Genomic DNA, 23,839 nt, shown 5'->3' on the forward strand with positions numbered 1-23,839 from the left:
TTAACCATCAAATTCATAATGACAAAAATCAGTCAAATGTTGTTGCCTGCATAATTACAGCTAATTATACAGCACGCCGACAAGACTAATTTAAAAAGTTGCATGGGATTTTAATTCTTCATTATGTACAATTAGAAGTAATGATACACCTTTCAAGCATTTTGAGATATGCATTTTGTACACCAAAAAAACTATTAAAATACATGTGTTACGGTGACGTATAATCATAAATCGACAGACAGCAAGTCATTAACTGTTTTGTATGTATTAAAGAGACATTTAAAGGTAAGGAATTAAAATACATTTTTAAAAGTATTCTCATAGTCACAAATTATACGTCATCAGCCAATTACTGGATGTGTCTATTAAAAAATATGGCATCATAATTTTAATTCGACACACAAAGCTATTGAAAAACTATTCAATGCAGTGTGAGAACAGTTATCGCGAGGTTTGTTCTCATTTGTGAAATTATCATAACGAATAGTAAATAGGATCATAACCAAACCTTAAATTTAGAATGAAATCTGCATTGAAAATATCTTCAACATTTAAAATGAAATGTAATTTGCATTGAAAATATCATGAACATTTAAAATATCGATATATAAAAGCAGATGGGTGCTTTTATCACATGCCGTCATTTGTCATACAATATGAACACTTATAATGTCTTTATGACACTATTAAACATATTTATTACGTTACATTTTCATAAAAATAACGAAAACTGCAGATTGCACGTGGGATTCAAATCTTAGCTTTATTTACAGCGAAAAAAGGTGATATACTCAAACGACACCCTTAGTACATCCATTTTTAAAAATACAAGGTCGCATCTTGTGAATAATAATATCATAAACAGACTTTTTTATGTGCACTATGGACAACAAGCGTTATGACGCGTAAAGAAAAACAAGACCTTTTCATACATTTCACAAAAATGACAATAAGGAGCAAGCTCAGCACAGCAAAAAAAAACAAAGCTTTGAAAATCAGGGCAACATTGCCACCATTTGGCGAGAAAGGAAACTACTGCAAAAGAGCATCATGGGGAGTTATGCACACACACACACACACACACACACACACACACACACACACACACACATATATATATATATATATATATATATATATATATATATATATATATATATATATATATATATATATATATATATATATATATATATATATATATATATATATACGTGTTTGGGTGTGGCTATGGGTGGGTGGACTTTATCAAATCTGGCCCTCCTATCAGGTTATTGATTATTATTGATTGTGATTTGCTCAATGGAATTCGGGGGTTTGGCTTAAATGCTCCAATGGCAGGTGAGGGCCACTTCCGCTTCCGGTAAAAGGTGTAAAAAAAAAGTCCAGGGGTTGCCATAGAAACTTTACAACACGCGCGGGAAAAATGGAGTCAATCAATACAAATATACAAGACGCGGTGACCCGATTTAAGGATTACAAAGAATATTTGGACTCCAAAATGACATCGATGGATTTGGTTTTCCTCACTGTGAGTCAAGTTCTCTTCGTCGGGTTAAGTGTTTTGTTTTTTCGTGTTGTGTACTAATTGCGTTCAGTAAACTGCGGGATGGTACATTTGGAATACCAACCGCAGCATATACATTAAATTAAAACGGAAGTTTAACCAAAACACTTCAATTCGGCGTGGAGCTCACACCTGAGACCTTTCGAAAACGTTTTTCAAGTCAGGTTCTTCGTGTTGCCTAGCAGCTTCTGTTTCAAGCCTTGTGCGTGAGCTAATAACATGATTGTTTTTATTTTTATAACAAGTAATATGCCGTATTGACCAAAAGTTGAAGAAAATTGTGGATTTTTTTTATTAGTATCCGGTAAATTGGTTCCACGCTACAAATGGGGAAGCAAACGTAAAATCAAACCGATTCTCAACCAGGTCTGGGAACGAGAGCGTTTTGTTGCTGTAATTATTTGGGTCACACGCTAGAGGGCAGCAACGCATAATTGGAACGGTGTAGTACGTTTCGTCCCAGACGCGCCGAGATGGATGGCACGCTCGCGAGTGCTTTCGTGGCGGATTTTGTTTGAACACCTGTGTCCACACTGGGCACCAATCAGCTGTCGTCAATCACGGTTTCGCTGGCTCGGGTCGGGCCGGGTCACCGGCACGCCGACGAATGCGCGCCTCTAATGCGTCGCTCCACTGCCTGGCCCTGTTTTTCCTGGCCGCCGCTCTTTGGGGCTTTTCACATTCTGGGTCACGTTACAAAGTCATCACCTCGGCCGCCAGGATGGATGTTGCGGCTGCGCGTCCGGCGTTGAGAGCATAACGTTCGCGGCCACTTTTGGGACCGGGGAGGGGGGGGATCGTTTCTGCCGAAAGATCGGTGGTGTGTGTTTGTGTGCGTGCGCGCGTGCATGTGTTTGGGGGGGGCGTTGGAGTTTCCGGACGTGATCGGCGAGTTGACAGTCCGCAGCGAACCAACTGACAGCTCGCTTTGCAGTTTGGACACCGTTGGACGTCAATGGCGTTTCTACCCCACCTGCACGAAAAGGCCAACAAAGCGCTCCGTTCACGATTGGAAAGTACAGTTTGTGCGAAAATAGCACTATTAGTGCTTACCTTCTGAAAAAACAAACAACTTTTTTTATTTAGTGTGTTTAGCACATTCATTAAACCAGCGTATAACGGCAGAATGATTTTCAGAAAAGTTTTACTAGACGGAGCAAGCGACCCAGTAGTTGGCAAACTAACTATAACATTTATTCAAAATAGGTCATCTGTATTTTTTGAGGGGGGTGGCGGACCTCGAGAGTTTGTGCTTGTAATTTGGGGGGGGGGGGGGGGGGTTAGTCCCGCACTTCAACAATGCTCTAGCAACTCATTCAACCAAAAAAAAACGTTTATGAAGTTGCCAACAAAGTGCCCCTTTTAGGATTTCAAATTACAGTTTTTGGGGCCTGTCTTCTGAAAAAGAAAACTCCAAATGTGTTCCTCACATCTGTGAAATAAATTGGAAACAGTCACATGTTTTGGCAAAAATAAACTCCGATGTGGCAATATTCATCTGTCGCAATTTGGTTTGTAGTTTACAATGGGTGACCAAAGAATATGTGTGAAATGAATGGAGAAAAGTTAGCTTCTTGCGTAGTTACTCAGCACGTTGCTTGGTCAGCAAAATTATGCAGATGAATTTGGGAGACGAGATGCCGTTTTGTTTCCATTTCATTTGTTACGGCTTGTTAGTTGACTTTGCTTGATGAGGCCGCTGTGATTCGCTGTCACCTCTTATGGCTCAAAATATGTCCACAATAAACTCCAAACTCCATAACTCCAGTCATGAGGAAAGTTCTGACTTTAGCATCAGTGGAAACATTCTTTTTAAAAAAAAAAAAAAGAAAATAATGTTGATGTTTTGGTCAATGGAGCTCAAATGGGTAATTTTACGCTCTTCCAGAGCAAGGAGGTAGCTCGTAAGCTGGTGGAGCACGGACACAAGGGCACTGTGCTGAGTCGGCGGGAATTTGAGCAGCAGAAAGCAGCGTCGGCATCGGCGACCCGCTACCACCGGAACCAGACGACGTGAGTTTTACTCTCCCACAAGGCGTCGCCCGCCTGCTGACTAATGCATGGACATATCTGGAAGCGCTTTCATGCTCTGAAATCTTGATGTGGCTCTAGCAGACTTTGTGTCTGTGTGAGCGTGTGTTTGTGTATGTATGTGTGTGTGTGTGTGTGTGTGGGGGGGGGGGGGCGTGTGCGAGTGGATGGATGCAGGAAGTCTCTGGGTATCACTTTCCGCCATCGTTTCGCTTCCAAATCCAGCCGCACGACATGAAACGTACAAAATTATGTTGACGCAAATGCAAAATATCCCAAAACATTCTTGGACTGTGGGCCTTTTGTATCCTTAAACTATTAGTTAGTTAGTTAGTTAGTTAGTTAGTTAGTTAGTTAGTTAGTTAGTTAGTTAGTTAGTTAGTTAATTAATTAGTTAACTAGTTAGTTAGTTAGTTAGTTAGTTAGTTAGTTAGTTAGTTAGTTAGTTAGTTAGTTAGTTAGTTAGTTAACTAGTTAACTAGCTGGCTAGTTGCTTAGTTAATTTGCTAACTTGCAAGTTGGTCAAAATATCCCAAAACATTCTTGGACTGTGGGCCTTTTGTATCCTAAAACTGTTAGTTAGTTAGTTAGTTAGTTAGTTAGTTAGTTAGTTAGTTAGTTAGTTAGTTAGTTAGTTAGTTAGTTAGTTAGTTAGTTAGTTAACTAGTTAACTAGTTGGCTGGTTGCTTAGTTAATTTGCTAACTTGCAAGTTGGTCAATTAGCTAACTAGCGAGATGGGTACATAGTTGATTGGTTTCCTTGCAAGATAGCTAGTGAGCTAGCTAGTTAGTTGGGTACTGAATTAGGTAACTTGCTAGGTAGTTAATTAGCTAGCCATTTCATTATCAGAATGAGTCAAAGACTTTTGAGGCAACGTTTAGAAAAGTCCGATCTGTTTTTGTTCGTAGTCAACCAGTTAGTCAGCGGCATTTAACTGCTGTTTTGTTTTTCCCGCGTATTTCCCTCGTAGCGCCTGCCGAGATGATCACCGACCACTCCAGCACAAAGACACTTTTTTTTTTCCTTCAAGATCTCATCGTCGTCGTTGTAAAGCGTTTTGCACCTGCAAAGCTCGACCCCCCCCTCCTCCTCCTTGCTGTTGGGGGAACGTCTTTCACCTTCCAGCCTGGTTTCTTTTCTCACCATTCTGTCACAGCCCCCCCCTCCCTCCCCTCTTCTGGCTTTCAATCCATCGTGCTCTCCCGGAGACCTTTAGTGCCTGCAGGTGTATAAATAGAGCTGTTTTCAATTAAGGCGGCCCGTAGCGTGCATCTGATCAATGTGTGCGCGCCCCCTCCTCTCTCCCTCTTTTTACCCCTGCACCTGTGGTAATAAAATATGCGGGGGAGTGGAGACGTTGCCCCGCCGTTGGCCCGGCTCGCCTCTCCTCTCCTTTCCTCTCAAGGACAGCACGCTAAAGAAAGGAGGAGGAAGAAGAAGGAAAAAAAAGACAAAACAAAGAAGCTTCCAGTGCAGTGAAATTCAATAGCATAGGATGGGATGCTTTGTCGTCCTTGTGTGCTTATTTGGTTAGCAGGAAAAAGAAAGGGAAAAAAAAGAGGCGGACTACGACAGGAATCTGCCGCTTCGAGTCGGGACGGGAGCCCGAAATGGAGCCGGAATTAAATAAACAGCAGCGAGCGAGTTTTGATCCGACCCGGAGACCACCTAGCGTGACCGACGTTCTTCCCCAGCAGCTTTTTGCTGTACGGAGGAAATTTTGTCAGCGTGATCGGATAATCAACAAGCCACTCCCACATTTTGGGTGTTGGCTTTCAAATGAGACTTTGTGATTCGAATAATACTGCCATCGAGTTTCAAAACGAGGCTTTCACTCCGATGTAGTCTTTCAAAGCCCGAGCTAGAGTGTCGAGCATGGTTAAAAGTATGGGCGTATTGGGCCCATACCGACCTTATTAAAGGTATCGAGTAGTGCGGAAGCTGCCGATACTCGCCGCCGTTGCTACCTAAATTAAGGCAAAAAAAAAATAAAAAAATCTGACAGCAAATCCTTCTCAGCAGTTGTCAGAAAGGAAACGTGTGCTAAGGTGCGGCAATCAAACGGGCACCAGTGGAAGTCAAGTTGTCATGGTTTCATCCTAAATGGTGACCCAGATGACATTCTGTAGGCTTCAAGTGGAGCTCTTCCGCTTCAATCTGCCGCAGGTCTGAGAATCGGTCCAAGCAGATTGAAGAGAACCATGTTGAACGCTCGCTCAGTGAGAATGTTCCATCTGTGTTTCTTCAAGGTTGTTTGTCATCTTTCCACTTGTCCTTCTCTATTTCTTCTCCCCCTCGTTTTCTGTAGTGATTTAGCAGGGATTATTTTTATGGTTCTCCAATGCTCCTGCCTCCTAAATCAGACGAATCCAAAGGCCGTGCGCCCCCGCAGACTCAGCGCTCTGGTTGAAGGGCAGGAGGCGGTTCCCACATCTTCACAACGGACGAGCGGCTCTTCTGGCTGACTGACGCCGCCTTGTTGCTTCGTCGCCTTTCGAGTGTCGCCGTTTAAGAGCGGGGTGTGGGGTTGAGCACCAATTTTCATTTTTGTTTTAAATCAAGCCCTAAATGAAAACACGTGGCGCCAGATAACGAGCCGGCCGGGAGCAAAAGCGCCGAGATCACATCTGCGACACAGCCGGCCTCCGCCTTGACGCCAAGCCGCATCACTGACTTGAAGTCACTCTGATCTTGATTGCTTGTTTGGTGGCTTCCATGTTCGGTCACTGTAGTTTTAGATTTAGATGGCTGGTTTGGCTTTTCGGGTGGTTTTGTTGATTCAGTTCCTCTCATTTATTGGGCTTCTACAAAAATGTTGGGCCTTTGAGCCAGGGTCTCAAACAATAGCTTTCAAAAATAACCTTAGGGTTGAGCGTAGTCCTTAAACAATCAGCGTAGTCTTCCTCTGCAGTATACAGCTGAAAAACCTCACTAGTGACACCAACAGGCCGCACACTGAATGACAGGGGCTGCAGACATGGAGCAGATGGCGCCGACTTCAGCTGACTTCACTTGCCTTTTCACTTTGCCCTCTCGTAATAATTTCACGGGCCATCTGCTTTGACGGCGTAGCGGCGCAAGCTAATTAGCGAGTCGTTAGCCGCTAATAGTGCTAGTAACAACAAAACGAGGATAAATGAGCCTGGCTAAGAAGGAGAAGAAGAAAAACGGAGTGTTTTGCACCAGTGGCGTTCACTGGCCGTGACTTTATAAGTATGTGTGTGTGTTTGTGGGGGACTGGGTAACCCCCCCCCCCAGCACTTTGCCTCCTCAACAGCTGTGTTTACTTTGGGGCTGCCGAAGCACCGCTCGACGCACCCCCACCCGCCCCCGTGTGACCTGCAAAAAGATGGCGTGCGCATGCAGCCTGCAACCATAGGTTCAGGAAAAATCATTTTGGAAAAAAAAAATTTTTTTCATTTAATATATTTGGGGTTTTTTCCCGTTCGAATGATCGGGGTCAATCATGGGGTCAAACTGTGGCCTTTGTACAACTTCCAGTAAAGGCCTTAAATATTGCGGCCACTGGCGCTTAGCATGCTAAGCAAGCGGAAGAGGAGAAATTGTAGGAGTTGATCACAAACACGCAAATGTTGTCTTGGCAACTTTACAATTCAACAAAGAACCAAACGGTGCATCACCACAACATTCCGACGAGAATGGCTCGTTAGAATGCTAACATGCTAACGTCTGCTTCCAGGACGCTGGCGAGCTCCGGATGTGACATCCGGGACAACTTCCTCAGGGAGCTGGCTGAGCGTGAGGAAGCCAACAGAACTGGGAAAATGACAGTAAGTGCATTTGTATGATTGGCATGTGGAGTTTTTTTTTTTTTTTTTTAAACTTTCGACCCGGTTGCAACGCCTGACGTAGCTTCAGTGCCAGCCAGCGCAAGCTTGGTTTTGGAATTTAGGAGGCAAGGCAAACTTCCCGTCCCGTTAAAGGAAAAGCTTGCGGCGCGCCGCTCGGGATGTCCGGGACACGTCCGAGTAGAGAAAGCCCAGGACGGAATGTTGGGCGCGAGAGGCGGGGGGAGCCGCATATTTGTGGACGGCCAGTAACAACATTGAAAAGCTGCTGTTGGGACAAGGACAAGGTGCGGGACGTCGCAGGGCACAGGCCACTTACTGGTGCGCGCCGCACATTCCGGAAACATTCTCGGGTGGCGGGAGATTTCCACACGCAAGTCCAGCGTAGCTGTTAACTCAGCTAGTGAGCTGGAGGAAAAAAACCGATTCTGCAAAGTGATTTTTATTTTACTTTTATTAACGGCATGGCTGCACACTTTGTGTGGATTATTTTAGATTTGTCTTTTCATTCTGTTGGTTTACTTTGAGTGTTTTTTTTTTTTACATTTTACAACATTTTGACAAATTTAATTTAAAAAAATAGAATTAAGTCACAAAATGTCTTTTATTAGCATTATGTTGAATTTCAATTTCGTTTCATTTCGTAGTTTTTTTTTAACTCGCCATTTGTCGAGCGTCCAGTCCATCCGTCACTCTCGGCATTGACGGAGTGAGATGAAGCCTCCGTTTGAGTGTCACAAAGGACGACTTTGAGGCACAACGATTGTCTTTCCTCGGAGCCGAGGACATTCGCATTGTGCTGCTGCGTGTCATTCGTCACGCTTTTGTCCCGTCGCCTTTCAACAAACTGGCTTGAAATTACACCTGTCATTTGACGTGTTGCCTGAGCACGGCCCCTCGTGCCCTCTTCCTCCTCTGTCGTCTCAGCTCCGCACAAACATCTGTGGTCATTTTTAAAATTCTAATCATCAGTTGCGTCACGTCAAACAATCCACGGTATTAAATTCCCACATATGCATCATATTGACATATTTAATGATCATCTCTTGACTCTCTTGCACACAGACAAAAGCTGCACCTGGAAAGCTTTATTTGCGCAAGGTTTGAAGTGACTTAAAAAAAACAAAAAACTTCTTCAATCAATTCAGGTCGCACCTGCACCGGTCGCCCGAGGGTGTGTTCATTGTTGTCGGGGGTGGGGGGGGGGTGAAACTGAAGGTGTGCTCGCCTCACGGCAGGACAGAGCATCACATTGAAAGCTGTTTAAGCTTCGCTGACTAGCCTCGCTAACGTGGACATGTAAATTGAGCCTCAAATGGCGTCCTTTCTACAACATCTTTTTGAAAGTTACACAACAACAAAGCGACTTCATGTTGCTAAGTCAAACTAGCATCAGAAGCTGGAATTTCAAACATGCAAAATGACCAAATATGACTTTTTTCAAGCATTGTATCTGGAAGCTTTTTTTTGTGGCTCTACATACGATAAACACGGCCACTAAATTTCATGTCGATAAGTGAAACTCACTTCCGGGGCTGCTTCGAACCAAAATGGCGGACTTCCTGTGGATTTTCAGACATAGTTCTTTGCTAACTTTTGGTGGGCTTAGTCATAGACATACCCACCAATTTTCAAGTTGATAAAAGAAACTGGCATCACGTGCTGGTTTTTAAAAAGTCTGCTTGCCGACAATTTTTTAAAATGTATTTTAGCTTTGTCCAAAACCATGTTCTGCTTGGATCATTAGATCTTTTTTTTGTCTCCCATCGAGGAATTTGTCAGCCGTGCCTGCGCAGCGCGTCCTGTGCCCCAAGGGGACGCGGCGCATAAAGGGAGTGTTTGTCTTTGAGGGAGGCTGTGCGCCCGGCGGCCAATCGTGTATTGATAAGCTCCTGTCACTATAGATAATAAGCTGCTCGCTCATGCGGCCCGCGGATCAAGTGTAGCATTGAAATTAAAGAGGAATTCCCATCGCTATTGCATTACACGTCCCTCTATGTGTGTGTTTGTGCGTGAGTGTGTGTGTTTTGCGCGTGCAACAACAATGGCAAGTTTGATATCAAAGGTGAAAAGGTGCAGGGCTATCGTGTTACATTGACTTGAATGGCATCAAGGAGTTTTCCTGGAGGGGCTGAGACAGAAATATTGCAGGATCCCTAATGTGCACACAATTTTTTTTTCTAATTGTTTTTTTTTTTTTGTATTATATATTTTTTCGTTTTTTTTTCTCCAACTTTCATTGGTCATTTTTTAAATCCATCCATTTTCTGAACCGCTTTTATTGTATTTAAATTTATCACAACTTTTTTATCTATTCTATGGAATTGTAATTTTTAAATCTATTTTAGTTTTATTTTTACTTTTAATAGTTTAAGATCATTGTCTTTTATTTTAAATTTTAGAACTTTGTTATTATTTAACTTTATTTTACAATAGTCTTTTGTTTTTATCTTTGAATTTAAAAAAAATAATTTTAATCTAGTTTTTTTCTTTTGTTTTAATGCATTTTTTAAAATTCATAAATTCTTTTATAGATTTGCGTTTTTTCTTTATTTCTTTTTAAAATTTAATTTGACTTTATTTAAAGTAAAACTTGCATAATTACAAAATTAATTTGCCTTTTTTCTCAGAGAAAAATAAAATGTGGATGTGTGAAAATGCTTTGAGATTGAAGTAGCCATTTTTGAAAGTCACAATAATGCAAGACTTTATTTAGTCAGTTTTGTGAGGGGGGGAGAACAGTTTTAGTTAGGATGCGTGTGTCCAATAAATGAAGCTAACACAAACACTCACTGTGATGGCCACAGTTTGACCGTGAATCTTTTTCCATTTCTATGACGTCCATCAGTGGGGAAGAAAAAAGGATTCCGTGATTACGGATGGTACGTTGCGCCTTGAGGGATTTCAATCGACTCGACGTGCGTCTGGCGTACAACTTCAAGTGACCTCAGGACAGGAAGGGAAAATAGAGGCCTGCCTGCGACGTGTCTTTGGCGCACCGTTTTCCCTCGACGCATCAAGGTCGTGTGCAGCTGTAACGTTGCTGCGATCCATCATCATTTAGCCTCTTGTTATCTTTAGCCTTCACGCTCGCTTCCGACGGATGGCCACATGCCTCGAAAGGTGCTGCGACCTCCATCGGTTCGACCACGCAAAGTCTAATTAAGCATTCATAATATATGATCAAGTGTAAGAAAAAAAAGGAAGTGCAGGAATGTCTTGTATTTGTCAACGGAGCGAAACCATCTGCCGCATGTTAGTGTTCACGTCGGTGATTTGGAAGCGAGCCGGGAATCTGAAAGTTAAAGCTTTAGCTCAAATCTCAGGCGTTTCAGCTTAAGTCTACTGACCTGAGTTCACCTGAGGACGGCAGGTGCGTTGGTCATGTGCCTTTTCAGAGATAGGCGTTTGTGTGTGTGTGTTTTTAATGAGATAAGTGTTAATGTTTTTAGTGGGATCAGTATGTGTCTGTGTGTTTACATGTGTGGTGAATGAGTGAGTGAGTTAGCGAGGGAGGGAGCGAGAAAGCGAGCTGTGCACTATTTACTCAGGTGGAATAATACACTTCAGTGCGTGAACACAAGAGGATTCCCAAGAATGCGCTCCATATGTTGTCCACAGCGGATCAGCAGCAACTCGGGTGGCAGATTGAATGTCAATGTTTTCACCCCAAATGGATTCCTTCATGGGATTCGACTTACTTAGCTGGCACGAACCGTGCTCGAGCGACACCGGGCTAAAACACTGCCAAGAGAGGCTAACCTTGGCTAAAACAAGTTGACAGATGCTAATATACATTAAAACAGGCGAGAGAGGCTAAAATAAAGTTAAGGAATGTAAACATTGGCTAAAGCAGCTAAAAGAGGCCAACAAAGGCTTCAACATAAGCAAGGGCACCTATAAGAGAAGCTAACCAAGGGTCAAACATAGCTAAGCTAAGCTAGCAGGGGCAAACATTGCAAAAAGCAGCAAACAGACTCAAAGTTATTGAAAAGAATCACACACTGATTGTACGACAGCTAATATAAGCTTTCATTTCCCGACACACTCGTAGCTGACACTCATTAGCCGGCTCGTAGCTATCACAAAATGATGGCGGGCGGGAGAATTTACGAGGATGGTGGCGTCAGGTCAGGGCGAGGCGAGGCAAAGCCCTCTGCTTTGTGTCGTGCGGCGGGGCGGCCATCTTGTGTTTGCTCAAGAGGTGGGACCACTTGACATGGCAGCGTCCGGTCAAATCCCTCAAGAATTTTAAGATGCTCATTAATGGTCGTCACGCGTTTGTTTACACTCGCTTTACGGATGTCCATCAGTGCGTTTTGCACGGGAGGTTCCACACCAAGTTATTGCGTTATAGCTCTTTTTTTTGGAAACAGCATTTAAATGTTGTAAATATCAAAGACAATCACAATGAACTATTTTGTAGGAGTCAAAACTGTAGCAGTAATTTCCTGGAGAAGAATCAATTTTTTTTTTCTCTTCTTTCTTCGTTGGTTTTTGGTCTCGTAGAGCTTGTTATGCAAATGTTTGTTACGCAAAGGTTTCCGCTGCAACTTAAGCCCCGTGTTAAGAGGGAGCTCACCCAGCCATGTAAAGTTTTAACTCAAAGGGGGGGGTGCTTGGACTAGGGGGCCCTCTCGGGTAAACACGGCTAATAGCGGCTACTCCAAATAAACACTCGGCTGCTTTACAACAAAATGGCGTCACTAAAAGGCTCGCTGACAGGCATGAAATTTGACGGGACGCTCGCGTTGCTCAAGTCAGATTAGCTGGCTGACTTGCAACTCACGTCCACCTAAGTTATAGACACCCACTTCCGGCTCAAAATTCACCTTCGTTTGAGATTTGTTTCGTTTTAACATTCACGTTCGGCATTGTTGAATATGATTCTGATCATGTTGCCTACAGAAAGGCCTTCCAGGGCTGGAGTAGCGGAATATCGAAAAGTCTTGTCCTCCACATGTTGGTGGTCCAAGCTTGGATGTTTGCCATTGTTGTGACTTGTTTTCTGCATAGCCCATGCTAAGGCTAAAGCTAAAGCATCTGTCAACGCAGGTGCATGCGTCACCATAGCGACCGGTCAAAAGAATTAACCTGGAGATCAGCGCTTTTGTTTTGCGACACAGCTCACACTTGACTTGAATTTGGGTAGCTCGCTTTGGTATGTTTGACATTTCCTTGTTTGTCCACAAAAAGGACATTTAACATTCTTTCAAACTCTTTTTTCACTTTCACCAGTGCCACCACACCACAAGCTGTTTTACAGAGCGCATGCCTTTATTTTGAAAATGACATTGTCACAACAAGCATGACCAAAAATTGGATGGCAAAAAAAAAGGATGGTTTTATTCTTAAAAAAAAAAATAGTTTTTGACTGGGGTGACCACATCTTGGTTCGGAAGCATGCAGGTGCTTCAATTGTACTTTTATGAAGTTGTAAATATTTCTTACATATACTGTACATTTTTTAATGAAACATTTGTGTGGAAAATAAGCAGAAGAGAATGAGATGGGATGTATCACGATGAAGACAAAGATCCGGAAGCGATGAGGAGTCGTCGATGGCGACTTTGAAGTACATACACGGTATTTAATCATAACCCTCCCTTGTGCTTTCTCTCTCTCGCTCTCTCCCCGCTCAACCTTTAATTAGCTGAGCGGACCGACAATAAATCTCAGCGATGATCGGAATTAAAGTTTGATCATGGGAGATTGTCGATATGAATGGAAAATGCTAACCTAATAAATATAAACACTAAACGATAGAGGTACAGCCCTTTTGGCGTTTATACAAGTGCATTTTACTAGTGTTAGTTCCACTAATTATTTAAACTTTTTTTTATTATTTAAGCTTTTTGAGACACTGTCACATCATCAATACAAGGCAGCCAGTTTCATTGGCACGAAAATAGAAAGAGTAGTGCGAAAAGTTCAAACTTAGCACGTGCTAAGCTACCCACTTTGATGTGTTAATGTTGTTTTGGTCAATTTGAAATCATCAGGATAATCTCCAAAACATTCAGTTGGCAATTTGACCAAGCCCACATTGTTTGAAGTCAGATTTGTTTTGGGTCACGACAGGATTTACAAACCCAACACTTGCTCTTTGAATCCAGGGGATCAGGTTTCCAACCGGTGGACAAAAACGATTGTTTTTTTGGACTACAGGCCAAACTGAGAGTCTGTGGACCAAACATTGGACCTGCTCGCTGGTCTATAGATTATAAGTCTTAAGATCTAGCCTGCCTTTAAGGCAGTGTTTCCCAACCACTGTGCCAGCGTGCCGTGGGAAATTGTCCAATATTAAGTACGGAGCGCATTATAAACACGATCGCCAAATCACTGGTCAGTTAGCGCAAGGCCTGCTCAGCCACTTGCTAATCGTGCAAATCGGAGAATCTTGAGATTTCATGTTGCGTCCATCTGACTGTATTGCATTGGCACATATTCAATTTACATGTGTGCTTTTGCTAACAGTGACACTATGACGGCTGTGGTGCGTTTGTGGTCCGATGGAAATGTGAGCGTGCGGTTCAACCGGAGAACCTGGATTGTTCATTTTTCACCAACATAAAATACACAGTTAAGTCGAGACACCTCGACTGTGATAGACACTAAAACCTTTTTAATAAACGGTCACTTTTATTTAAAAAAAGAATTACAATTTAAAGAATATTTAGTATTTATTTTTATTCTATTATTCGACTCTCCATCGATATATAGAAATAGGAATTTACAAAGTCCTTAAATCCTGAAAGTCTTGACTGACGCACAACGTGGACCAAGACAAAGAAGCCCACCTTGCGGAGCTTTGTAGTGGCCACGTTCGAACAGAGGTCAACCGTGGGTCAACTGCGGGTCGACTCCTTCCCATCACTTCTGTTTTTTTCTCCCTCTTTCTCTTTGCTTCTGTTTTCCACATCTGAGCTACAGGGAAGGTTTTTACACCTTGGCTGTCTTCCTCGCATCGTTGCGCTGTTTGTCCGACATTTTCTCACATAAACTGTTGCGGTTCGCCTACGCTCGGGCCAACATTTGGAGGCTTTCGCACCTCCGCTCCAAGATAGCAAGCAGCAACAAATCTGCTGTCATTCTCATAACATCATTTTTGTAACATGCCACAAATGTGCACAATCATCATGTTTCAAAGATGAATGGTCACAGTGACCAGCAGGTAAGGCTAAAGCTAACAGTGGACAAGTGAAATTAGCATTGGCTAAAGCAAAAGCGGAGCAATGTGGTTGGTACATGGCCGAATCAAAATGCATATTTGCACTGTGGTCATGTGATCTGGCTAATATTAGCATTAGCCAGCTAACGTGATGTATGCATGTATATCAACCGGGTCAGGTTGAACCAGGTTCAACTCCAAGGTGACGTTCCCAATTGGAGTTCCTCACTTGACCCTTTGAAATGATTCTTGGTGGCAGATTGGAATGTGTTTACATTTAACTTAGCGAGCGTTAGCGGCACAGCTAACATTCTAACGGCTATTTGTCTGCCTTGAAACATCTGCTGCTGCTGCAACAACAGGAAGGGAGTGCACAGCTTGTGGTGTGTGTGCGTGTGTGTGTGTGTGTGTTGGTGCCACTTTGTAATTTGTGTCCTGCTGCATTGTGGGTAAGTGCCACTGATGGCTTTATGAGCGTATTGTCCATAAGATGACACTGACAAGTGTTAAAAAACAAGCTACTTCAAGTTAGTTCTTTCTGGAATGTCACCCAAAGAAAGACATAGAAAGCCAAAGCGTGACATCGTTCAAAAGTCAAAAGTCGGCTTTATTGGAAGGCGCCAGAAAACGGAAACCGTTGCACACAGGTTTGGTGAACATGCCAAAATTCTATATTTTTAGAGAAGCATGGATTAAAACACTTCGAGACAAATGTTTATGATCGTCCTTCCAAGTAACCAGTCGTATGTTTGTGATCCCGAAGCAGTTGCCGTTTAATCGAAGGCCAGAAGTGACGAGCCGCATGTGGCCTTGTTTGTGGCGGACACACACAGGGGACTTAGGCACGCTTCCCGCTCGTTTTTCGCTTCGTTCAAAGGAAAAGGCGCGGCCCCGTCACACGTCGGGAAAAGCCATCGAAAAAGGTCTGCCATAATTCCCTTCCCTCTTCGGCGGTGCGGGTATTTTGGTCCCTGGACTCGTATTCGGCTTCCCACTGGTAATTTAAAAGCCAGTGGAATGCGGGAAAGATTGTGGGGGGGGCTCCGGCGGCGAATGGCGTAGGACGCATTTTGCGCAGAACCGCATGCGCCGAAGTCGCTTGCTAATACCGCCGACTCGGGCGTGCCGCACATTTACTGCAGCAGGAAGTGTTTTCTCCCTGCTCGTTTTTTGTTTCAGTGCTGGAATGGAAATGATGCCACCTGTCAGTCTGACAGCTTACTCGGCAACCCAAAAATCACTTTTCATACATCATTGGGGAGGGGAGGCTTTACCTTGACAAGATGAAAAAAAAGATCCAATTTGAAATCCAAGTTCAAGACTGCCGGGTGGGATGAACTCCACGACACAAGAACTTCTATTTTCTCTTCCGTGAAATTCAAGAGGTCTCGTGCCCTCCAGGCCTCGAAAAGTAGTCTTCATGAGGGCGCTCAGCGGAAGTTGACTTGACTGTCATCTCCATAGCAGTGGAAGGAAATAACCATGCTTGCTTAAGACGGAACCCACGGGCAGAAAAATAGTTACAATGCTAACAGCAAGGCCCCCACAACTGAGCCCTGTGGAACGCCGTACGACAGTGGGGCAGATTCGGAGCAACCGAGGCCAACGATTGTCAAATCGATGTTCATGCAAGTGGTTTGATTTTGTTATCAATATCAAATTCACTCAGGTGGCTTTATGAGAATGTTCTTGACGTGCATTTACACGGTTGTCATATTTATTATGTTCATCTTTGCGCCAAGTGGATTAGTCGCGGTCAGTTACACGCTTTTAGTCTTGAGTGGTTGTAAGTCTGTGGATCGTTTGTTAGCTAGTGAATTTGGCTATCGATGATGTCATAGTGAGGAGATTTCACGAGATGATCGCATTAAGTGGTCCCACTATTGCAGGAAGTTTGAATGGAAATTGGAAAGCAGGAAAAAACAACCCTGAAAAAGCGGTCTTGAAATTAGTGATTGCGAGGAGTCTGTAATTTGGAGCGCGTGGGTTTAAGCCTCTTATGTTCTGACCGCGACTTGATGGGTCGCTCAAAGGCAAAGAGCGGGGCCTGATCCACCGCAGCACACCGCAGCGAGTGGCTTTTTTTGGCGGCGGCCCGGCAGGCTAACGAAGCTCGGCGGTCGCTCGCCACGAGGAGGGCACCTGCCCGCCAGACGCCGCCCGCGCACCCTCCCACGGGCGGCAAGTCAGCCTGCAGCTCCACTAACTTGTCACAATGTGGATCTTTGCCCAATTCGCTAAAATTCTGAGATTGAATTTCCATGAGATTGAAAGCTCAAGGTGTTCATTTACAAATTTGTGTCTGTTTTAATGAAAGTTTATCAGCACAAATGCAGATTTTTAATCTCAATTTTTTTTGTTTCAGGTAACAAAAAATGATGAATTTAGATCAAATTTTGTGTAGATTTATTTTGCAATTGTTTTCAATATAGACTGCAGACAAGACCGCATGATTACATTCAATTTAGATTTCATGTCAATTCAGATGACAAAAATGTATGCGGTAAATTGACAAAGACTTGGGACTGTGAATTCCGATTAATTGAATTTAGACTTGTCGGTGCAATGTTAGATGATTCAATTTCAACAAATTTGCATCACAAAAGGTTGAGGGAAAAAAAACATTGAGATCTTACTGTGAATTGAGGCAACAAAAACTTGATGAATAAATACTTGTGAATTAAGATCAAAAACATTGATGAAAATATCAATTTTGCACTCCCCAAACCTGGCTTGTGAGCACTCATTTAAGATTAAAGTCCCAATGATCAGATCAGAAACATGAGTAAGAATAGAAAAAAGTGTTTGTGTGCCATTGTGCAGATAAAATGTTTGGCTACCGCAGTGCAGCGAGCAGCAAGCTCTTTTGAATCGTCCATTTTTTTTTTTTTTTTTTTCGTCTACATTTTTTCTGCATGCTGCCAAGACATCTGTCTACTGACACACCCTGTAATTACCAAATGCCCGGATAAAAATGGCCTTCCATTATTTCCACTCTCCTGGCGAGCGCGCACTAGCGGAATGCTTTGGATAGTCATTCAAATCCTTTTTTTTTTCCCGTCTTTATGTGACCAGATTTTATTTTTGTTTGTTTTTTTTTTTTGTTTTTTTTTTGTGAAACAATGCAAACTGCATTCTTGCATTTGCACATATAAAAAATAAACCAGCTTGTGTAGTCATGTGGAGACTAAGACAACATTGTGTTGACAAAAGACTCACTCCGAGCGAGCCGGCCACCTCTCGGCACAGTTTACATAACAAAAATTAAAAAAAAAAAGAAATCATGAGTGTGACTTTAAAGAATGAAAACCAGTGAGTGTGAGTTCAGATGACAAACACGTTTCCCAAAGAGATTTGAGCTAAACACGCGTTCATTTCCATGCCCGGGTTTTCCATAACAAAAAGTAAATTTAGATCAACTTGCGAGCTCAAACTTGGACAGCGACAAGTGCCAGCTCGATTTTGAATGCACATTTAACGGCTGCGCTTAAGAAAACAAAAAGTCGTGCTCATAAATGTAGATGAAGACAATCACAGCGAGAGCGACTTTAGATGGAATGTGTGAAAGTCCACCTGGGCCACGGGGGCCGCAGGGGGCCTCCCTGTCAGGTCAGCGCACCTGTTGAGGTTAATTGACGCCAGCTGACCATGGTGACGGGTGGAGGACGGCCTGGAGCCTGGGGGTCACTCAAAGGGATAACCCCCCCCCCAAAAAAAAAAGACCCAACCAAAACAAACCCTAACACCTTCCTCTTCTCTTGTTGTGGTCAGTCGCTGCTCTTCATCCGAGACGTGAACGCCGCGGGTCAGGAAGTGTCTGGCTATTTGGACTACGCCCACAAACTGCAGACGCGGGACTTTGCGCCATACTTCAGCGGCAGGAAGAAGCTAATGCCAGGACCCCGGGATTTATGGTGAGTCCTGCTCGGACAAGGATCGGGGGGGCGGGCGGGTGGCGGAGCGCGCTTTGAAGACAAGGAAGGAAATACAATAGTCGGTCGGCAAGAACCGGACGCAACCCCGATGCCTCGGTATTCGTGGAAAGGGGAGGGCAGAGTTCTGTGCCCCTCCCTCTGACCAAAACCCGGACCTTCAAACCTGTCTATTTAATGACTCTATTTTGTGATTTGAATCTGTGTCTTCACTCGGTAACTTCACTTTCTTGAAAGGCTTTCTTGAGCCGACTTTGAAAACTTTTTCTTGAAAGTGAAACTCTGGCCGTTTGCGCTAACCCTCAACGGATTTGAAACCTTCTAAACGCTTTCAACTTAGAACCCTAACCCTGGCTGGAAGCCCTACTTTTTGAAAGTGTTATTTAAACCCTACCTATGGTTTCAAAGCCCTACTGTGGCTTGAAAGCCAAACTAGAAACCTAACTTGAATCCCTCCTCACCTGGTCTTAAAACCCTACTTTGAAAGCCGTCCCCTGTCTTGAAACCCGAAACTGAAGCCCTTTAAAGGTTGACGTTGAAAGCCTCATTTGTAGCCCCCCCCCCACCTAATTTGAGACCTTGACTTGAAACCTTCATTTGAAAGCCAAGCCTGAAATCGTTGCCCTGTAGGCTTGAATCCCTATTCCGAAACTCAAACCGTGTGTGTGCGTTCTTTTAATGGAGTCCCACGTGAGTTCATGTGGAGGTCACGCTTGTTTGAAGCAGTCAAAGCTGAGGAGCGCTCGTGTCTCAGCGTGACGCCGTTACCTCATCGCCGCCGGTTGCTCTTTTCATTCAAGGAGCTCGGCGCACCGGCGCAGCGGCAGGTTGCTGGTTTGCTCTGAGAGGTCACCACGCGGTCTGCTTCCAATTTGGCGCCCGAGCTCGGCCAACGGTAAAGCTAAGCTGCGGCTAATAAGCGCATGAAAGCAAAGAAAGGCTCCCATTGCAAAGTTAGCCCAAGCCCGTCAGACTTTGTCGGGACATGAAAGAAGCATCTCCGCTCTGGACTGCCGCCATCTTGTTTCGTCATTTCATCATCTCTGTACGCCCAAAAGTGATTCGTTTCAAGAAAACTTTGTCTTTGGGGGGCAGTTGAAGGATGAAAAGGTTCATCTCCCTCATGTCCACTTTTCTATCTGGACCTTTGCCATCATTTGGCCACACCGCAAACCTGCTCGGCAGGTTCCGGGAATTCAGCCCCCAGAACCAGGTTGACTCGTGAAAGCCACGTCAAAGTCGACAGGCGAGTCTTTCCCACCGAAAAGTCTGAAAAGACGCCAGAGGAGCGACATTTTACTCTGAAGTGGCCATCTTGGGCTTCTTTGGGCCGTTCCCAGGTTCTTAAGGGTTTTTGGAAATTCATCCCCGAAGTAGTCAGTTATTTCTAGCGGTTAGAGAAAGACACACTCCTCAAAAAAAAAAAAAAATTTGAGAGGCGTGACGAGTCGACCGGTGCCCCAAAACAAACAGGGAGTCCTACATTTTAGTTCAAGGCAGCCATTTTGGACTTTGGAAATCTGGTTGGCATGTCAACGAAAGTCTCAGGTCAGTCGTGTTTTGTTTGACGCGGCCATCTTACATCATTTTGATCTCTCCAGTTTCCACCTTTGTCCAGTTGCTCGCAAATTTCCAACATTGCTGAATTATGAGCAATGCTCGATAACTCGGCATAAAACACGAAGCCCAAACACGCTCGGCACGCCACCAAATTGCTCCGCCTAGTCGAACTCCAGTGAGGCCAAAAGAAAATGTTCAAACCTGGCAAGGAAGCAGAATGCTGAGCCAGCACTCCGACGCATGAAATTAGAAGCTAGCGGAGGTCGGCTCGGCCGGCCCGCTTGCCCGCCGCTCACCGCTCGAGGAGAGAATGCTTGCACTGCACTGGCCTCGCTGCCGAATACTAATTAAGGCTTTTCCCCTTGAAGGCAAAATTAGATTTTTTTTGCGACAGATCCACAGATGCGCGCATACCTCAGCGCCGAGTCCGAATCGGCCCAAATGTCACATTTCTTCTGGCCGACTACTTTTATTCTACGGTGAACCGCTTGGGCGATGCGAGGCGTTTGAACGGATGGGGCGTTGCCGCGGCAACCCCCTGAGCGCTCCGGCAGCCGGGCAAAAAAAATCTATCTGGACCCAGGTGATTTGTTTTTGTGCAACCCCTTGACGAAATAAAGTGGAAGATGTTCGACGCAAACTTTTTTCTGTATTTTTGCAGTGGCCATTTGACATGAACCCTGACCCCAGACCCACAAAAAAGACTCAGGCCCAAAAAGTCACAGCACTCATTTTTGGGTTATTTTCAAATGTCTTTCAAAGGCTGCTACCATATTTCAACCTCGTACACTGGATGTATTGGACAATGCTGAATAAAAAAAAAAAAAAAAAAAAACTGGACTTTTCAGCCTAGCGTGTGAACAGAGCGTGGCAGTGAAGTTTGATGACTGGCCTTCAAACACAAAACTCTTAAGCTCCTCCGCATGTGGAATATTTTCACTGCGCCCGGCAAATATTTAACAATCTGGGCTGCAAAGCAGGCCACAAGTTCCTAGTAATGCCGCGGCACAACGCCGGAGTCTCGCGAGATGCCGGATCGCTTGCAAAGTTAATTCGAGAGGACGGCGGCGCAAATGTTTTGACGGCGCCGAATGAGGCCAGGCACGAAGGTGCGCTGCGGCCGTGCGCTCTTTGTCAGTTTCACGCCCGGCGAGCCAGCTGCCTTCCTTCCTTCCTTCCTTCCTTCCTTCCTTCCTTCCTTCCTTCCTTCCTTCCTTCCTTCCTTCCTTCCTTCCTTCCTTCCTTCCTTCCTTCCTTCCAGCAAGTAAGACTGCTACATTAGCTACTCAGGCTAAGGAGCTGACATCGGTTCCTCAGTGGTGAAGCGATCCAGTCTTCATCGCGCCATCGCAGGGGGAGGCAGGACTGCCAGTGTGTGTGTGTGTGTGTGTGTGTGTGTGTGTGCGGTTGAGTGCAACGAGTGGGCAGCAGCTTCCGGCACATCCAGCAGCATCTGCTCCCTCTTAGCGCCAACCACACTGCCTGTTATTGTTCCCCACAGAGGGGGGGGTGCAGCATGGAGACGATGGAAAGAGGACAGAACGCAAAGAAACATTCAAGACTAAACATCCGTAAAATCAATCACGTTGGGCGAACCAATTTTAAAATGATTTGCGACATCTCCAAAAGCTCCAGAATCCATCTGGGATGTCGCTGAATTAACTTTGGATACTACTTCCTCAATTTTGTATTTCAAGTGATACTGATACCGGGTATCGATAGGGCGGGGAATGCTTATTTCAAGGTATCGGGCACTCACGGAGGCTACTGACACCAGCTGTCAAAACAAAAATATTCTGACATTGCGCAAGTCCTCCTCAGCAGTACTTAAATCTCCACACGCGACTATCTGTCATTATGTGGATTTCAGTTTTGTGTATCAAAAGTACACTCTATCATTTTCAGTGAGTACTAAAAGAAAGGGTATCGAAAATGTCTACTTCCAAATCATGGTGAGGATTCGAAGGCAGGATCGGGGTTTCGAGTTATTGTTTTAAAACTGGGTACGTTTACCAAACTTTGAAAAAAGGGTGAGAGAGTCACAAGCTAGGATTGGGTGTCTGGGTTTTCAGTCATGGTTGGCCTTTAAAAGTAGGGCTTCAAATAAGGCTTTGAAATTAGGGTTTCAAGTCAGGGTTTTAACCGTAAGGTTACAAGCAAGGGTTGGGTTGGGCTTTTAGGGCATACTTGAGAGCCGGTGAGAAGCATGTAATGACTGGAGATATGATGTTCTAGCGGACAAATTCAACAGCAGCAACCTCATCCAAAATCAATAGCGTTTTGGATAGCGGCTAACTGCTAACTGTGTGCGTGTGTGCGTGTATGTCGTCTGGCTGAACTCTAAGCGGCACACTGGCACTCGGTGGGATTTTTAGCAGGTTAGCGAGATGTTGGCGCCGAGCCACTCTGCGTTCCCGTGCGGAATGTGTCAGACGCTTTTTGGCTTGTCCTTGCAAAAAAAAAAAAAAAAAGAGAGAAATGTTTCAAAGTTTCGAGTATTTTTACCTTACGGGATTTTTTAACTGACACGTACAAGGTCAGGCAGCACGGCGGGGCACTGGTTAGCATGTGCTGGTTCGATTCCACCTCCGTGTAGAGCTTGCATGTTCTCCCCGTGCCTGCGTGGGTTTTCTCCGGGCACTCCCGTTTCCTCCCGGTACAGAAAATGGATGGATGGGCGGCCAGACGAGGTCGGCAGTTCACGCATGTTGCCCGACTGACACCGACTTGAACTTGAGAGGGTTCCAGACAACAGTTTGGCTTTCAAAGTTTTAAGACCATTTTTAAGCTTCAAATTAGGCCTTCAAGTTTGATGTCTCAAGCCCAAATTTGCATTTGAAATTGTAGAAACAAATGGGCAAGATTTGCACTTTTTTGACTTTGAAATTTTGGAGTTCGCTCACAGTTACTACAATTGGACCAATCAGACGTCAGCTTCCACGGGCAGCGCCAACTACGACGTCATTTACGAGCAGCCCGACACGCTTCTGTTCAGGAGGAAGACGGACGGCAGCATCCTCAACGTGGACCCGCGAGTGGGTGTCGCCGAGCTCACCCTACTCACCCAAACACCGATGCTAACTTCCTTAGCATCAGCTAACGGTGGCCACAGTTGTTGTTGAGCCGCAGTCTTCTTAAACATCACTCACACTTGTGTTCCAGGTCCATCCCGGCCAGGACGCGCAAAGGAGCGCAGTGCAGTCGGACCTTTACGAGCATGTTGCCATCCTGGACCAATACATCGCAAGTGTCTGAGATGTCCATGCACGTACGCACACATTTGACCTGAGCAGGGGGGCAAAGGAAAATCTCCAGCGGGGAGGCAGATGCGTATCAGGTTCTCCATCTGGGCGGAGGCCCGGCAACATTCCCTTTTTAACTTGCTTATCAACGTAATCATCACCAACGTGACTTCCACAATGTCAGAAGTTGTAATGGGTCCAACTTGCCTTTCATCTTTTTTGCCCCTTTTAGCTCCGTTTATCTATTTTAGTCGCAATCGGACCCTGGGGATTGAACTTGTGCGTTTCATCAAAGCTGCCCCACGATGCTGCGCTCACACGCAATGTTTGTTTTAGGCTTTTTGGATAATTTTGTGTCATCTCGCAATTTTATACAAATAGTTCTTTAATTTATTCCGTTTTATTTAGTCAAGTGATTGAACAAAATCAAGTATATCCAGATGTAAGTTTTTAAGAAGATGTGATCATAAAATGTTTTTGGACCCGGATGATTTTATTTCGTCCAACCACAGGACAAACTAACATG

The 23,839-nt window shown here is 44.4% G+C and overlaps 1 protein-coding gene across 5 annotated transcripts; it reads left to right on the forward strand.

The window, feature by feature from the left end:
• Positions 1 to 1,359: 1,359 nt before the first annotated feature.
• On the forward strand, positions 1,360 to 23,801 carry cfap299 (cilia and flagella associated protein 299). 5 transcript variants are annotated; one of them, XM_049763406.2, is made up of 6 exons: positions 1,360 to 1,531; positions 3,456 to 3,580; positions 7,300 to 7,390; positions 18,351 to 18,493; positions 22,966 to 23,106; positions 23,234 to 23,801. In XM_049763406.2, exons 1-6 carry the CDS (start codon positions 1,427 to 1,429, stop codon positions 23,358 to 23,360), a joined length of 732 nt encoding a protein of 243 aa, XP_049619363.1. In that variant the 5' UTR covers positions 1,360 to 1,426; the 3' UTR covers positions 23,361 to 23,801. The 5 variants fall into 5 exon arrangements, with proteins under 5 accessions (XP_049619363.1, XP_049619364.1, XP_068506304.1 ...); XM_049763407.2 differs by having other exon boundaries at positions 1,361 to 1,531; positions 22,977 to 23,106; XM_049763404.2 differs by lacking the exon at positions 1,360 to 1,531 and adding an exon at positions 2,005 to 2,583.
• The last annotated feature ends 38 nt before the right edge of the window (positions 23,802 to 23,839 follow it).

Source organism: Syngnathus scovelli, chromosome 3 (genome assembly GCF_024217435.2).
Source record: "Syngnathus scovelli strain Florida chromosome 3, RoL_Ssco_1.2, whole genome shotgun sequence".
Classification (NCBI taxonomy): domain Eukaryota; kingdom Metazoa; phylum Chordata; class Actinopteri; order Syngnathiformes; family Syngnathidae; genus Syngnathus; species Syngnathus scovelli.

Bases quoted from the DNA above. Each gene is read 5' to 3' on its own strand.
- cfap299 (XM_049763404.2), top strand. From the start codon at position 2,416: ATGTGTTTGGGGGGGGCGTTGGAGTTTCCGGACGTGATCGGCGAGTTG. The intron at 2,584-3,455 runs GTACAGTTTGTG...ACGCTCTTCCAG, and splicing joins GCTCCGTTCACGATTGGAAA to AGCAAGGAGGTAGCTCGTAA. The intron at 23,107-23,233 runs GTGGGTGTCGCC...CTTGTGTTCCAG, and splicing joins TCCTCAACGTGGACCCGCGA to GTCCATCCCGGCCAGGACGC.